The sequence below is a fragment of the Rhineura floridana genome, chromosome 17 (assembly GCF_030035675.1).
Source record: "Rhineura floridana isolate rRhiFlo1 chromosome 17, rRhiFlo1.hap2, whole genome shotgun sequence".
Lineage (NCBI taxonomy): Eukaryota > Metazoa > Chordata > Lepidosauria > Squamata > Rhineuridae > Rhineura > Rhineura floridana.
Window position 1 is genome coordinate 24,180,603 of NC_084496.1, and position 17,305 is coordinate 24,197,907.

At 44.4% G+C, this 17,305-nt stretch overlaps 1 protein-coding gene across 4 annotated transcripts in view; it reads left to right on the forward strand.

The window, feature by feature from the left end:
* CACNA1H (calcium voltage-gated channel subunit alpha1 H) overlaps positions 1-17,305 on the forward strand; it is a 206,140-nt gene that overhangs the window by 18,499 nt on the left and 170,336 nt on the right. For all 4 annotated transcript variants that reach the window (XM_061599729.1, XM_061599731.1, XM_061599730.1 and 1 more), the window contains exon 5: positions 10,334-10,649. In XM_061599729.1, the coding sequence (XP_061455713.1) occupies positions 10,334-10,649 (316 nt within the window). The remainder of the gene's footprint in view (positions 1-10,333; positions 10,650-17,305) is intronic.

The window sequence follows — 17,305 nt, forward strand, 5'->3', positions numbered from 1 at the left end:
AATTTTCCACAAGGACTTCTCTCTCTCCTTTTTTAATCAAATGATTGTGGAAATCATTTAAGCCTGGGAAAATGAGAAACCAAGAAGAAACCAAAACTGACATATACACCCGTCCCTAATTATAATATAAATACATTCACACAAAGCACATGCAATTCATAAAAAGTACACAGTCCAACTCCCCCTCTCTCACACACACACAATGCTTCAGCAGCACACTGACAGCAGAGCAACATCATCAGGGTCCATCAAAAGCCTGGGGAGAAAAACAATCTGTAACAAAAATATCATCCAGGTCTGACCTTCCTCAAAGCACAATGAGATGGTGGAATCCTGAGGTGGTAGAATGGACTGTACCACCTCAGACTGCAGGTGGGAGGGATCACATTTTTGAATGCTCCCCCGTGTGTTCCTGGGCTTTGCTTTTAACGGCTGGCAAATAGAGGTCCCTGGGAAGAGGAATCAACTGTTAAACCACTCTGTGGGGGGAATAGGGGGTTCCCTAGCAACTCTCAGCACTCTGGACAAATTACAGTTCTCACGATTGTTTGGGGAAGCCATGACTGTTTAAAATGGTATGATTTAAATGTGCCATGCAAATAAGGCCTCTCTCTCTCTCTCTTTTTGTGCTATCTTTGCATCATGCACAGTTTTAGAAAGCTCTATTTCTCTCCTTTTAGTTATATTTCTTCTAGCCCTCGTGCCCCTGATGCACCCCTACTGGCATATCACACACCAATTATCAGCTTTCCATTGCCAGCTCCAGTAACAGATGCCGAACTTTGACACCAGAATCCTCCACACAGCTCACTTGAGAGTCTCCTCCTTCATCCTCGCTGGGCCATTTGAAGCTTCCCTCCCCTCCCCAATTAGGAAACAAACATCTCTCATGCAGAGATGACTTGTCCCCACCATCCAGACTTCCGCTTTTCTGCTCCGACCCATCAGCAGACGTTCCAGCTTGACATGCTCTTTGAAGAAACACTTAAAAGGGAAGAGAAGCCTTTTTGGTATCTAGCAAATGCCACAGGAACGTCCTAAATGGGATTGCTCCGGTCCTTAATTAAAACTCCAAAGCTGCTCAGCCTTAGCGGTGCTGTTGACAGCCTGGGATGTTTTTCCCCTTTTAAATTTTTAGATGCCGCCCGGTGGCATGAGAATGTAAACAGAGTGATCTAGGCAGTTTTGTGCATTGAAGTGAAAGGTGTTTGGAGGGTCATCTAATTTCTTCCTCCTGACTTGGCTTATAAGTAATGTTTGGACTTTTGAGAAAGGTTGAAGTCCAGAGCAGGAAACCTTTTTTAGCCTGCGGGCCACATTCCTTCTTGATTAACTCTATGCGGGGGGGGGGCACATGCCAGCAATGGGTGTGGCCAAGAAAATTGGGTGTCGTCGAAGTTGGTGTGGTCACACACACACCCTATATACCAACATACTTTTTATTATTATTTAATGTTTGATTAAATTATAACAAAACAAACCATACACGAATACATGTTTACAAAAAGTAAAATCCAAAACACATTACCAAAGCTGGTAATGTGCATCTGAACACACACGCAACAAAGATATCAAACAATGGTATTTGGTCACCATCAAGAAATCCATAGATTTCTAGAAGACTTTGGAAAGCCTGTTTCGATTATTGGCTTCATTGGTATATGAGATAAAGCGCCACCATTCTGCAGCAAATGTATCCTTATGTTTTTGTCCCTTTGGGATATTCAGTTTCTGTGTCAACTTTTCATTAATACTAAATAACAAAATTTATTGTACCACAGAGGGACTGAAATACCTTTCAAAACTTTCCAAAATCATGCAATTAGTGCCTGAGCTGCAACCAATAAGAAACCAATCAGCTGTTTGTCTTTTTTAAGGCCAACTTTTGTTCAAGATTCAGACCTGCTAACATTAGTTTAAGACAAGGATGATGAGCTTTTTTTCAGCCCAAGGGCCAAATTCCCTTCTGGGCAATCTTCTGAGGGCCACATGTCAGTGGTGAGAAGGGCCAGAGGCAAAAGGGGGCAAAGCAACAAATGTGAATTTTACCTGTTTTACAGTAGACTAGCTTCTACACACATTTGCACGCCCCTCTCTCTCCTCCACCCAGGCAAGCTAGAGGCATGTTCAGAATTCAAGGGTACATTCCAGCCAGGCAAAAATATTTGGGGTGCAAAGCAGAGCCAGCAATGGGCATGGCCTGGGGAGAGACTGTGGTCTGCAGAGAGTCCCAAGTGCCAGACAGAGAGGCCCAGGAGGGTCCCATTTGGCCCCTGGGCCTGAGGTTCTCCATCCCTGGACTACTTCCTTCTTCCGCTTGGGCCAACAGGGATAGTGGTGCATGACATCTTGCTCTTCATTCCTTTTGCCCAGTGGAGGCTGATGGCCAAAATAGGCTCAGCACCTTGGAGAGCTCCTTGAAGATGCCAACTAAAAAACTGAGTGGATTCACCAAGCCACCATTATGCCACAGAGAAAGGGTGAGTGGATAAGCATGGAGGAGGGGAAGCATCAGGCAGCGTTGTCACTGGGCAGAGGAGGAATGAGTCCCAGCCCACACATTGCACAGCCAACCAGGCTGCTCCCCTAGGTGTGTGTATGTATGTGGGAGGAAAGGAGGGAGCCGCTAGGGAGGCAGCCCATTGGAGCTTTTTTGCCCAGTTCCTGGAAGGCTGGAGCTTGCAGTGGTGAGAGTAAGGCAGGATCAGGGGTTGCCTTCATACCAACATCTCCTTAGTGATGGAGGGCCTGCAACCCTTGTTGATCAAAGGGCTGGAGTGACTCCCCTGTGAGAAAAGGTTGCAACACTGGGCGGGGGGGTCAGCTTGAAAAAAAAGAGAATAAGTTGGTGGGGGACATGACAGGTGTGTAACATTATGCATGGTGTGGAGAAACTGGGCAGGGAGAAGTTCCCTCTGTCATAATGCAAGAACTCAGGGCCATCCAACGAAGCTGAGCATTGGGAGACTCAGGGCAGACAAAAGAAAGGACACCTTCACACAGAGCATAGTTGAACTATGACATTTGCTATGACAAGAGGCAGTGATGGCCACCAACTAGGATGGCTTTCAAAGAGGATTAGACAAATTCGTGGAGGAAAAGGCTGTCAGTGGCTACTAGCCATGATGGTTATGCTCTGCCTTCAGAGTTAGAGGCTGTATGGTCCCGAATGCCAGTTGCTGGAAAATGCAAGAGGAAAGAGTGTGGTTGCACTCCTGTCCTGCTTGCAGGTTTCCCAGAGGCATCTGGTTGGCCACTGTGAGAACAGGATGCTGGACTAGATGGGCCACTGGCCTGATCCAGCAGACTCTTCTTGTGTCCTTACGTTGACAGTCCACTGCCCTCCAGCTCCACACCTTGGGATTCACACCTTTGGAATCCCAACTGCCATTTGCCTGAGGTGAATGAGGGCACTTCTGAAAACCTGTGAGCAGCTCCTTGTACTTAATCTCCCCATTCTCCTGTTGCTGGGTGGCAGCCTCTAATGAGCTGCTGGAGAGAGAGTGAATAGGTCTTGGCTTGCCCGATAAGAACCTGGTCCATTCAAACACCCCATGCACTGAACTCTGCCGCCCTGGGCTCCTGCCGGGAGGAAGGGTGGGATATAAATCAAATAATAAATAAAAAAGAAACTCTGGGTTCAGCGACATTTTCCAGAGCAGCCAATTGAGATATGGAGAACATCATGCACAGATCCAGATAGCAAGAGTCTCACAACGGACTTGTGTCAGTCATGCAGTCTGTGTCAGAAGCAGAAAGCAAGGCTCATTCTAGGCCTTGAGATGTCAGCTTTATTTACTCTTCTTTTTGTTTACTTTGATTGCATTGGGGTTTTTTTGGCAGAGCAGCAATTCCCTAATGCATGTTTTGGCCCGTAGACACTAGAATGGTATATAATAGAATGTTTAAGAGCAAGTTGCCCTCCTCTTCTGCAGTACAAAATATCCTGCCAAATATAATTAGGCTGAAAAGTTTACTTGCCATCCATTTTGGTATACAGTACCAATTAATCAGTTCAGAACTGTCCCCTAACTACATAAAATAAAATAGCCCTGACTCACTATTTGAAAATAATGATTGCATGCCCTGCATTGAGATTAGGAATGGGGGAGAAATTTGATTCAATTCACATTTCAATGAGAATCTATCAGATTTGCACTTTCTGAAACAATATGAGAACAGAAACACAGCCGTCCTTTGTAATTCACACTTACCCAAATTTTGTGTTTTAAAAAAATGTATACATTAAAGTGTGCATTAAAATGAATATATTAGGGAATATAGCATACCTTATATTAGGGGAATTGCCTGCAAAAATGTGTACGTTAGGTAAAACTGCATACCAGAATGTGTTTATTAGGAGAAATTCATACAAAAATGCTGAAGAATATTCATGAGGATTTTAAAAAAAAATGCAAGTTGCTGCAGAAATGAGGAGAACTGAATTTCAAATTGGAAAAACGAGAAACTGACAGATCCTTCCATCCCTAATGGGAATGGCCCTGTTACAACTTAAACTGTGTTCAAAAATTCTCCCTTTTTTTAAAAAAAAGCAACCATGCTCCATCAATAGAAAAGAAAAGAAATTGCACTTGAAAATTATCAGAAGGAAGAGAAAATGTTGGTGAAATTCATAGGGGTGGGGCGCAAGGTCTGTGTCCTGCTTATCTTATTTGGGGTGTTTCTGAAGGTCCATTCTTTCATTCTACAAATCATTTCACCCTGTCGTCTTCCCTCTGCTATGTCCCATGTATTATTAATTTGTGTTTCATTTCTGAATCATCTCCCATGAGGCATCCCAAAGTGATGTACAGTATAACAACACACATGCACACACACATGCACACACACATATAATAGTTACGGTACATGCATAAAAACAGTAGAAACAATTGTATGTATAAAAACAATTTTAAAGAATACAAATATAAAAAACAGTGTTGAGCCACAGGACATACATCTTTGTTATCTTTTTGGCACCTGCTGAAGACCTTCCTCTTTCAACAGGCCTTTTAACTGGAGACCTTATCCAAGCCTGTGTCTGTGCTGGAATTGTTTTTAGATTTTTGTAAAAGATGTTTTTGAATATGCTTTGTTTTTAAGATGTCTCCTGGGTGTTATGAGCCCGCTAAAGATCACCCCCACAGTGAGTGGCTCAGGGGTTATGTGCCCTGCCACCTATGCAGCCATGGGCAAGCTGCATAGTCCCAAGGAGCCCAGTTGCCCCCCAGCTGGCAGTTGCGGACAAGGAGGGGGCTGGCTTGTGCAGCTGTGGCAAGCTGAGCAGGCCCTAGCCAGCTGGGGAGGACTAGCCTCAGAGGAAGGCAATGGGAAACCCCCTCTGAACTGCTTACCATGAACACCCTATTCAGAGGGTAGCCATAAATCGGGATCGACTTGAAGGCAGTCCATTTCCATTTCAAAGATGTTTTTAGTGGTTTTGTTTGCCACCTTTGGCGGGATATAAATTTAATAAATAAATAATAAAATAATAAAATCAGACCCAAGACAAATATCAACTGGGATAAAGATTTTAGAAGGCTTGTTGAAAGAAGATTATTTTCAGCAGGTGCCAAAAAGATAGATTCTCTTCCCGTCAGTAGAGACAGGTTCTCAGACTTCAGTTAAAGCTGGGGGGGGGGGATCCTTCCATGGAGCTTTCTCAGATCAGGATGGAGATGGGGTCCTCATTTTAATTATGATTCGATTGCATTCTGCTGAACAGGAATGCTGTTCCATTTCGTCTTTGGCTGTTTCCTCTATGTTCCTCTTTTAATTCCGATTCAGCTGAAGTGGAGGGGGGGAGAGATTGAAATAACTCTGCAAGCCTAGATAGCCCTCATTCACAAGGAGATTAAGAAGATTTTAATGGAGATTTTCTGCCCTTTTAATTGTTGTCGGTGTAATATTAATCTGTTAAATGCTGACAGACTGGCTGGAGATTGGTTTCCCCCTAGCAACCCGGAGACAGAGAGGCTGGGCTTGGCTCAGTCCAGTCCCTCCACACTTAAAGCTAGTCAGTGGAGGGAGAGAGGGGGGAAGAAGGGAGAGAGGGAGAAATGTGCATGAATTACTGCTGTGCTGTACTGCCTGCGTGAGTAGAAATGGGTTAGAATTCCAAAATGTTTCTTATTCGATGTCGGGAGAAAGCTGCTGGAGTCCAGAGCAAATGTGATGACTCCGCAAAAATGGAAAATATGAGAACGTCTGCAAAATCCTGTTTTAAATCTGACTTCAGTGGAATTCTCACCCATCTCTAGATCAGGAAGGGCGGGCAGCTGGAATCCCTGCACTAAAGAAGTTTGAAAGAACTTCTAAAGAAATGCTAGGGTGACCTGAGAACGAATCAGACAAACAAGAAGCCTCTTTTTGCAGGGGAATGATACTTCTGAGAAACTGGAGGACAGGTTTCAGAGCAGCAGTTGTTATAACGGATGAAAGAGCAGATTGTGATAGAGCAGACCAAAAAGTGAAAAGCTAGGCTACATATAATAACAGAGGTAAGTGAATACCAGGAACGGGTGCTGCAGAGGGATGGCGTTGCAGGCCTAGTCTCCTGTTCCGCCCCAGATGCAGGTGGAGTTAGATCAGGGAGAGGAGTCAGATGAGGATGAGGTCCCTGGGGGAGTTGGAGAAGGGGGGGACTCTGCCAGCCCACATACTTCCTCGGCTGGCACCCCCATTGAGGCAGGTCCAGCTCCGCCTGCGAGTTCCCCACCTGAACCTTTGGGAAGCGTCACTGTGCGTGCGCCAACCCCACTCGCGCAGGAATCCCTGCCTGGCACTTCAAACACTTCCCCACCAACCAGCTTCCCACTTCCTGATGGTGCACTGTCACCTAGTGAAGCCCCACTGTCGGATGGGCCGTCGGAGGCTCGCCTTCCCCTCGCTCTGAGCGAGAAGGCACGAGAAGAGAAACTTTCAGAGGGTGGAACTCCGACGGAGCCGTGATTTACACGTGAAGACCTTCCCTACTTAAGCAGGTGCCCTCCCAGACTGTAGTGCTGAGTCAACTCTTCCACACGTTGCAGAGACTGCTTAGGTAGATTAGTTAGGGAAAGTAGTGAGTCAGGGCAGACAGGTTTATAAAACGCGCCACTTTGGATGTGACCATCCCATTAATAAAACGAGAAATAGAACAAGCCTTGCCTCCGTCTGGTTCCTTCGTCTCTGGGCAGGGCACCTCCTGGCAACAGCATCACCGCTGCATATCAGCATGGCGAAGAAGTGGAGCAGATTGGTGGTGAGACCAGGGCTGTTCAATTGCATCAGCAGAGCCAATCCGGTGCTACCACCAGTGTTCCCAAATTGCACCAACCTCACCACCACCTAGGATGGAAAGATGTATCAGTTTCGGTTCTCTGACTTTCTCATTTGTCCCATATTCCATGCAGTTCTCCACATTCTTGCAGCAATTCATGATTTCCTTTTTTAAAAATCCTCATGAAAATTCTCCAGCATTTTAGTGTGAATTTCTCCTAATAAACACATTTTTGTAGGCAGTTTTGACTAATGTACACATTTTTGCAAACCATTTCTCTTCATTTAATGCGTTTGCGTATGTTATTTTCACTAGTCATTTTTATGCACACTTTCCCTTATGCACTTTTGTAAACCTTGCTTGGATGGCGAACCTCATTGCAAAATTCGAGTAAGGGCAAATTTTGAAGGATGGCTGTGTTTCGGTTCTCATATTGTTTCAGAAAGTGCAAATTCGATAAGATTCAGCTTAAAATGTGAATTGAATCAAAATTCTCACCCTCCCTGACTGCCTTTCCTCTCACCCCCGGTATGTGGCAAGAACAGCTCTGCTGAGAAGCCAAGTCCGCCCCTCTGCCTCTCTCTCCTTCATTTTACTCTTTTCCTCCAAATAGTAGCCGTGGAGGGGGGCAGACAGTGATCCAGATTGGGAAAAGTTAACCCTTTCTTTCCCATGCTATCTTCCCAATGGAAATTTCCCCTCCCCGGTGCTGCCATTTGTTCCAGCATGACAAACCGTATATGCTTCCATGCTATTATTTCAAGGGGCATTCTGGGAGTGGGGAATGTTCTTGCTGCAGCTCAGAAAAACACCAGTGGATTTTTGTTCCCAAACATCTCCCCAAAATTCACCTCCATCCCTAAAAGTAAGGACTGTCAGTTGTGGGGGAGATATTTGGACCAAAAAGGAGAGATAGACATGTTTGGAAGGAAAATACCCCCCCATCCTTTCTGGCTCGCAAGTGGGGCCAAGAAACTGAATTAGCAGAATCTTGGCCCAGTACTAATCAAGTTTATTAATTTTGTTTATTTATTTATTGAATAAAAATTATGTACCACTTGATTGTGAAAAACCTCTAAGCAGTTTACAAAAAAAAACATTATCAATGAAAACTGTTGAAAACAAGTAATTAAATCATTTTTAAATGATTACAGTAGACTAAAAAGAGATTAAAATACATCAGGATTTGTATGTCTCTATAGGCTTGCCTAAACAAAAATGTTTGAAGCAGGTGATGAAAAGAGTACCAGCAATGGCTGGTGTTAATAGACAGGGAGTTCCAAAGCGTAGGTGCTGCCAAGCTCAAAGAACAATTTCTTACAACCAAATCCAGGTTATAGCCAAAGAGTACAGCATGCAACAGATAGAACAGGTTCTTTAGCAGGGTCTGAAGACATAAGGGAGGACTTAAGCAATGATTTGTGATATGATAGTGAGTACAGAGCCCCTCCCTTAGCACCTGAAGGAAGGAACTCCAGATGCAAAGTTACCTCCAGCTCATCTATCAATGGCTATGTTTTCTTTCTGCTGTCAGAGGCTGTATGCATCTGAATGCTAGTTACTGGGAATCACAAGTGGTGAAAGTGCTGTTGCATTCAGGTCCTGCTTGTGGGCTTCCTGCTAGCATCTGATTGGCCACTGTGAGAACAGGATGCTGCACTAGATGGCCTGATCCAGCAGGCTCTCCTTATGTTCTTACGAAGACCTTCTTCTTGGGTCTATGCCTCCATTCAGCTTTTCACCTCCTTCTTTCAATTAGACAATCCACAAAGGATTAGACAAACTCATAGAGGGTGGGATTATAATGGCTAATAGCCATGATGGCTATGTTCTCCCTCCACCATATGCTTCTGAATAGCAGTTGCTGGGAATCAGAAGTGAGGACGGTTGCTCTTGCACTCAGGTCCTGCTTGTAGACTTCCCATAGGCATCTGTTTGACCACTGTGAGGACAGGACGCTGGACTAGATGGGCCGCTGGCCTGATCCATCTTCTTATGTTCATTTGGGAGCATGAGGCCAAAACGTCCAGATATTTTTAGAGTTCAGCAGCAACTCTTAATTGAGGAAGAGTGATGACTGGGAGGGGTGGGGAGGCACACATTTTGAGGCAAAACCTACAGCTATCAACCTAATAGGGACAGCAGACCGAATCCCAAAGCAATTTGTTTAAAGGAAAATATGTCTGGAAATAAGCATACAGTGCCTGTTAATGCTGCCTTGCCTGTCCCGGTGGCAACCCCAAGAGCTTGGCATGGCTAATATCTGAGTCACTTCTAATTAACTGAGGTCTAAGTTAAAGGTTTCCTTTAAAAATCCAATGCCTTTGAAACTGAATTGACAGGACAGTCAACGAGATCTACTGTAGACTTCATATTGGCCTTGTGCTAGTGCATTGCCAAAAAAGAGAGAGAAGACATCATGGGTCAGGTAGGGGACCTTTGTATCAAGTTTTACACTAGCTCTACTGATCTCACACAAACACAGACACACAGAGACTTTATTTCAGATTGGCTGGATTATAATCCCAAATTATGGAATGATTTCTCTGATGGGGTGCGCCTGACGCCAACACTGTTATCTTTTCGGCGCCAGGTCAAGACTTTCCTCTTCTCCCAGGCATTTTAGCATGTGTTTTAAATTGTTTTTTATATTGTTTTAAATGTTAAAATTGTGTTTTAAATTGTTTTTAAAATATGTGTTTTAAATTGTATATATGTTTTAATGTTTTTGATTGCTGTAAACCGCCCAGAGAGCTTCGGCTATGGGGCGGTATACAAGTGCAATAAATAAATAAATAAACCTCTGTCCATCAGGCCCCAACATTTTCTGTTCAGGAAATGACACCCAAGCCATTGAGAGAAGGGCTGTAGCTCAGTGGGTAGGGCATCTGCTTTGCATGCAGAAGGTCCCATGTTCACTCCCCAGCATATCAAGGCAGGGCTGGGAGAGTCCGCTGTCTGAAGCCCTGCAGGGCCGCTGCCAGTCAGAGTGTAGACAATCCTTGAGCTGGATAGACCAATGCTCTGACTTTGGGCATACGTCAGTTCTCTATGTTCCTCTCTCCACTCAAGGACATACAACTTGACTTTCCTGCATCCATACTATCGGCCAGAGGAAGGGGAGGAGAATCCGTTCATCTGCTCGTCCCACCGGGATAACGGCATGCAGAAATGTTCCAGCATCCCAAACCGGAAGGAGTACAAGGTGGAATGTACTTTGAGCATGGACTCTTACAACCAAAACTCATACACCCTGGACTTCAGCCACCGAAACACCTGCATCAATTGGAACCAGTATTACAACATTTGCAGGACGGGAGACCTCAACCCGCACAATGGAGCTATTAATTTTGATAATATTGGCTATGCTTGGATAGCTATTTTTCAGGTGAGTCTCTTTCCCCCCTCCCTTATTTCATGGGGTACCCAAGGTGTGTTTGCGAGACAGGTCTGCCTGTGTAAGATGAGTAAATGACCCTCAAATATATTTGCAGCCAATGAATTTTGGTGTTCCACATGCACACTGATGGTTATCATACTTTCTGCCTTTAGGCACGTTCTGTCATTCTGTTGACTTTTTATGGGAAAATCAATTGCGGCAGGCTAGCTGTCTTTCGGGGACATTTGTAGGCTGTTACTGGTCTTCTCTTTGAGGAGCTTTGAATGGTTTCCAAGGAATCCAGAGTTTCCCAGCACATGGTATGCACCAGCTGCTAAAGATGCTAGGAGCAGATATCCTTTTTGGACAGCTTTAAAAGAGGATTAGATAGATTCATGGAGGAGAAGGCTATCAATGGGTTCTGGCCAAGATGGCTATGTTCTGCTTCCACCATGGGATACAGTATGCCCGTGGATGCCAGTTGCTTGGAATCACAAGTGGGTAGATTGCTGTTGTGCTCAGGTCCTGCTTTGAGGCCTCCCATTGAGACATTTGGTTGGCTACTGTGAGAACAGGATGCTTACCATTGGCCTAATCCAGCAGGGCTCTCCTTACGTTCTTATGACAGATCATTCCATTTCTGGTCTGTGTCGCTTCTGCACATGTTTGTTCACAAGTCCCTTCCATTCCATTTTCACATCAACATGCTCTTTTTCTTAAAAATAGCATTTAAAAATTGTAATGCAAATTTATATTCAAATACGTATTTTAAGTCAATGTACGTGTTTCTAAGCACCTTTTATCCTAAAACTATTGGGGTTTTTTTACACTTTTTTGTACTTTTTGAGCCAAGATCTATGTTGTGGAATCCTGAGACGTGTGAAATCTGAAGGATAATTACGTTCCGATCTGTGTATGCATCCGGGAGGTACAAATTAGGTCAGTTTGCTTAAAAATGCAGACCAGGCAAAATTCTCCGCCGCCCCTGCCAGCTTCTAGAAACCATTAAATGGCATCCCTTTCCCTAAGCATGGAGTACAATTGAGGCTTCATAGAGAGCACATTTTCTGCTTGCCGAGATTGCAAACCTACCTAATTCACACTCCCTGAAGCAATATGCAAACTGAAAGGCACCTTTCATTCAAAATGTACACTTTTTGCAGTGTAGTTCTCCAACAGAAAAGTGCACATGCATATATTTGGGGAAAGTGTGCATAAGAATACATACATTAGTGAAAATAATATTCCAGTCTTCCAGTCTTGGAGTAGGAACAGAGCCCTGTTGGTGCAGGAAGGGAGATGACACAGGATGACTGCTGTGAACCTTTCCATCAGCTGATCGCAAAGGACCAATCCCAGCACCCTGGGCCTCAGAGCTGGCTCCTCAAGTCAAGTTGCAGGCCAGTCAGATTCTAGGAAGACCTGGTAGTCAGTCCAAAGTGAGCCAGTGTATGTTCCAAGTCAAGTTTCAAGGCTTCTCCTGTTTAATAGTATGAATGAATGATTTAATATGGTCACAGACCAAAAGACTGAAATCAGTATAAAAAGCCACAAAAATTAAAATATATATAAAACACAACTGCTAATTTTTACAAACCAAATGAATACAACTTAAGTAGTTTCTTGATCAGAAGGCTGGCAGCATTTGTTTCTAATTTGCATTTTGGTAATAAAAGACTTTTGCAACACTTTCAGTAAGAAAAGATGACACATCCCTTAAACAGATCAGTACCAAATTTGGAGAAGTACTCCTAGGCAAGGCAGTTAATAAGGGGAAAATTAGCTTCTTTCTGCATTCACTGTACAAATTACAAGAGAGTAGAACATGTTCAACAGATTCCGTTACTCCAGCTCCGCAAAGACATGTCCGTTCTCTAACTGGGATCTTATTAAATCGTCCTTTCAACAGTGCCAATGGCAACACATTAAAACAGGCCAGAGTAAATGCTCTCCTGTACTGAGGAATAGTCAGTGAATACAAATATGAAGCTGCCATGATTCCATAATTATTAAAATTATCATAGAGTAGTGGAGAGCATGATTTATTAGCAGCTGTTCTCAAATGCAAATCTAGGTCTATTAATCTCTGAACAACAAGAGTCCGGGCCTAAGTTTCAAGGCAACAACAGAGGGGCCAAAAGCAGATGTATACTCAAAAATCAGGTAGATGTCATGATCCAAGGCAGCTCTGAGGGCTTAGACATCAGGTAGGCGCCTTCATTGTATTCCTTTCAGCTCCTGCTTTTTTTGTTTAGGCAAGCCTATCCAGTCACGCAGGTGTTGATGTGTTTCCATCTTTTCAGGCTGTTGCTATTTTCATTGTTTTTAAAATGTTTTAATTGCTTCTTTTAACTGTTTTATCTATCATTTTCATGTATTTTTGTCACTTCAAAGTCACTTTAGAGGTTGTTGTTTATTTTTAGTATATAAATTGTTAAATAAAATAACATGAGTAGGGGCTTAAGGCAGCATCCTCACACCAAAGACAAGTTTCTCAGATTGAGGAGCAAGCTCTGAGGCAGAGGCTTTATAGGGCCTGGTTGGCCAGGATTGGCCCTTGTGTGTCTGCTGGTGGAATGTTGAGGAAGGCTGGTACTGCAGCGTAGATGGCGCTCATGAAGCACAGAGCTCAGCCTGCTAGACTTGCAGCAGGAGCAGAGTGTTGGTTGTGCGGGGGTAAAATGCCACCGACTGATGCTGGGAGAGAGCTAGTTTAAGATCCCCTCGCTCTTGCACCTTGCAACTCTTTAAAAAAATGCAGCGTGTGATCTGGCCCTTAAGACAGCTAGTGCTACCACATTGTACATCCAAAGATTCTGGGGGAATCATGGTGGGCACTCAGTAGCATCCTCAGAGCAATCCTTTTTTCTGCCTGCCTTGCATTTTCGAGAGCCTAATCATTGCTCTTGTAATCCTCCAAATTACACATGTTTCAGTGCTCTTTGCTTGTTGTGTAATGGGCTAACTCTTGCATCTATTTATTAGGAAGGCACATTCCGTGGCAAATTATGGGAAGTAATTATCTTATTATGGGATGAAAAAGAGGAGATGAGGACCTAAATTAAATGTGAGTTATTAAGGTCCCTCAGTTGCACAGGATGTTCAGAGAAAGCAATGAAAGCAGTAATTATGGGGGGGATAGAGGTTTTGTTGTTGCCTTGCTCAGGATGAATTGCCCACCTCTCTAAATTCCTAATTTGATCTAAGTTATTAGCCGGTTATGGACAAGCAAAAGCCACATTTTCAATGTGAACGAGCAGAAAGATGAAAAAAGGAAGATAGGTAAAGAGATATCTCCCCTTCCTCTGCCAAAAAATAATGGTACTGGAAACTTAAGAACTCTTTTACACCTTCCACAAAATATGGTGGTGGAATTCTAGAGGGTGCCCATTCCGATGGCAGGTGGCAGGTTGTATTTTTGAAAGGTCCCCTGCATTAACAGCTCCTTGCATGTGGTAACCTTGCCTATCAAAGAGATGGTTTTAACTTAGCCTTCCCCCTGATGTGGTGTAGTGGTTAAGGTGCTGGGGAGATAGCACATCCATTGCACTTAATATTCACTTTAATTGTATAGAGATCCAGTGTGGTGTAATGGTTAGAGAGTTGGACTACAACTTGGGAGACCGGCGTTTGAATCCCCACACAGCCATGAAGCTCGCTGGGTGACCTTGGGCCAGTCACAGCCTCAGAGGGAGCCAATGGTAAACCCCCTCTGAATACCGCTTACCATGAAAACGCTATACATAGGGTCGCCATAAGTCGGGATCGACTTGAAGGCAGTCCATTTCCATTTCCCCCTGATGTGCTAGTTTACTAAATGCAGTGATGTTTTTGTTTTGTTTTTAACATGGGGGAACATAAAAAAGGCCTGTCCCTTCTGCAGCCTGAAGGGATTCAGTTCACTATTATGCCTCCTTAGCCTACTATTCCACATTCAGCATAATAACACAGCCTGGTCTACCCATGTAGTTGGCCAACGGAGGACATCTCATTCTTGACTGTTCTACTTCAGACTGCAGATATGGGGGACACCATTTATGAATATTCCTCTTCTGTTTTTTGAAAGAAATAATTGTAAGTAAAACAACAAAGAATCGAGCACGGCAGAGAGAGGGGTTCCATTCAAGCCCATGCTGTGCTAATTTTCTATTTGTGATGAGGTTTACAAAGAAGAATGGAGCATTTTTTTAAAAAAAGTGGTCCTCCCATCTGTGCTGAAGGGACATAGTCCACTTTAACACTTCCAGCCTCCCCCACGTCATTCTAAGATAGACCAGCTTGTTTAGATTGGCTTTTGCTGTGAACTCAAGGCACAAGGGCTTTAGATTTCTCTGTGGTATGCAGCCATACTCTCTGCTCTCTTAAGTGTACTTTGCTTGTTGAACACTCCACAGTTACTTAAAATTTATCCCAATGATACCCGCGGGGGATGTAATTTAAGAAAAAGTACACCCTCCAGATTAGTCCTGACATGCGCATTCAGCCTTCCAATCCCATTCTGCAACCTGCGATCATCAGTCCTTGTCATTGCCTCTAAAAATCCACCAAGGGCCAATTCATATTTTTTTACAGAAATGGTTGTTGACTGTTGGTGAACAGCGACATCGCATGGCACCACTGGGCAGCCGCTCGGGGCCCCAGGGCCCCAGCAGGATTCAACATTGTACTGTCACTGAACTTCAGCCACCTGTGCTGGGTGGCATAATTCCTTATGATGCCCCTGACATAGTGTCAGTCTGAATTGCGCTGAGGCAAACTAAAATGGCAACTCAGGCCCAGCTGCTTGATGCTGATTGCAGCAGCGTAGAAGGTGGTCTATTGTCATAGGAGGGGAGCAATCGGCGGCATACTGCTGAGAGCCTGCTTAAATCTGAAAATGAATGCCAGTTAGGGATGTCACTGAATTCCAGTGAAAATGGAAATGGGAGTGAGAATTGCCTATGTTGGCTTATTTGTCCCATGTCCAGAATGGAAATCTATCCAGCAAATATGATCGGTATTCCCTGTTGTTACTTTCAGTCTGCAAACATAATGGATTACGCTCCCCCCCCCTTTGCATTGCATTCCCTTTGCACTGAAATGAGCGGAGTGGAATAATATAATGACAATGTAATTTACATAATGAATTGCATAATTTGCATAAGTTACATCATTTTGCCACAGCAGACAAATTGGCATTGTGTTTAGAGGAAGACAAACTGCAGTGGAAGGGCAACAGTGCTGCAAGCGACAAAGCCAGGGTGGAATGGCAAACGATCTTCCATCCCTAATGCCTGCACAATTTCAAGCGACTTTCATAAGAAGCTTCCTTATACCGAGTCAGACTGGTGGTCCATTTATCTCAGCATTGACCATCCAGCCCAGTACCATCTAGTGGTAGCAATGTTTCTTGGCTCTACAACCTGGAGATGCCAGTGGTTGACCTTCGGGCCTTGCATGTGCAAAGCAGGTGCCCTGCCACTGAGCTTGATCCCTTCTCTGTAAGAGCATGGGAATCTAGGAAGCTGCCTTATACAGAACCAGACCACAGGTCCATCTAGTTCAATGCCATCTACACTGACTGGCAGGGGCTCTCCAAGGTCTCGGGCAGGGGTCTTCCTCTGGAGATGCTGGGACATGAACCTAGGACATTCTACATGCAAAGCAGAGACTCTGCCACTGAGTTATGGCCCTTCCCCACATCTGTAAACATAGAGGGACATGAAATGGACATCTGCTGATGAGCTGCAAAAGGGTGCTTCCTACCGTTTGCTCACTAGGTATTTACTTCTGTCCAGTAGAGGCTGGTCCTTCAGGACAAATGAGGCACTGGCCCACCAGCATAGCCAGTTGTCCAGGATGATGGGAACTGTAGACTTGCAACATCGGGAGGGCCACAGGTTCTCCAGCCCTGTCTTTTTATTTACATCTAGCCCAGGGGGTGGCATTGGCTGCCAGCTTCCTTCTCCTTAGTGTCAGCATTGCCACCGTAGAATTCAACAAGGAGGAGAATGGGGGCAAAACTAGGATTAGCTGGCCAACCTGTCCTTGGCTCTGGCTCCACCACCTCTTTCCCTTCCGCCCTGTCATTTCCAATGGGCAGCAGCCGTCACTGCCCGTGTCAGATGTTACAAATGTCCCCCTAGACAAGTGGTAACGGAATTGGCCTTCAGATCATGACAGGGTCTGGCTTTGATCGTCCCACACTGGAATTTACCAGTTGTTTTGAACTGTAAGTGACCTTGAGCTTTTTTTTCCTGCAGCAGGGATGAGGTGCTCCACACAGCCCTCTCTGGACAGGCACCTTCCTCCATCCATCATTGCTTTCAATGAACTTTTGTATATGAGTTCCTCCTGCCCACTTTATTTGCAGACCAACAAGATAGGATGCTTATTATCAGTATGTTACTCAGCAAGCGCTACAAGGACCTGGAAGGGAAAGTCTTAAGGGTAGAGTCATAGTTTGGCCCCTGGTAGCCAGAGGTTCAAAATTTTAAATTTATAATGGCACTATACATTCAAAAGTTCACATCTTTCCTTAGGCATTCCCCCTTTGCATCTTCTGTATTTTCTTGGTCCATTTCCATGTATGTTATCTCTCCCTTTCTTGGACTACTAAGCCTGCTCTTGGTGACTACAGCTATTTGTATGTGATATATGTAGGGCAACATCCTTTCCCTGTTGCT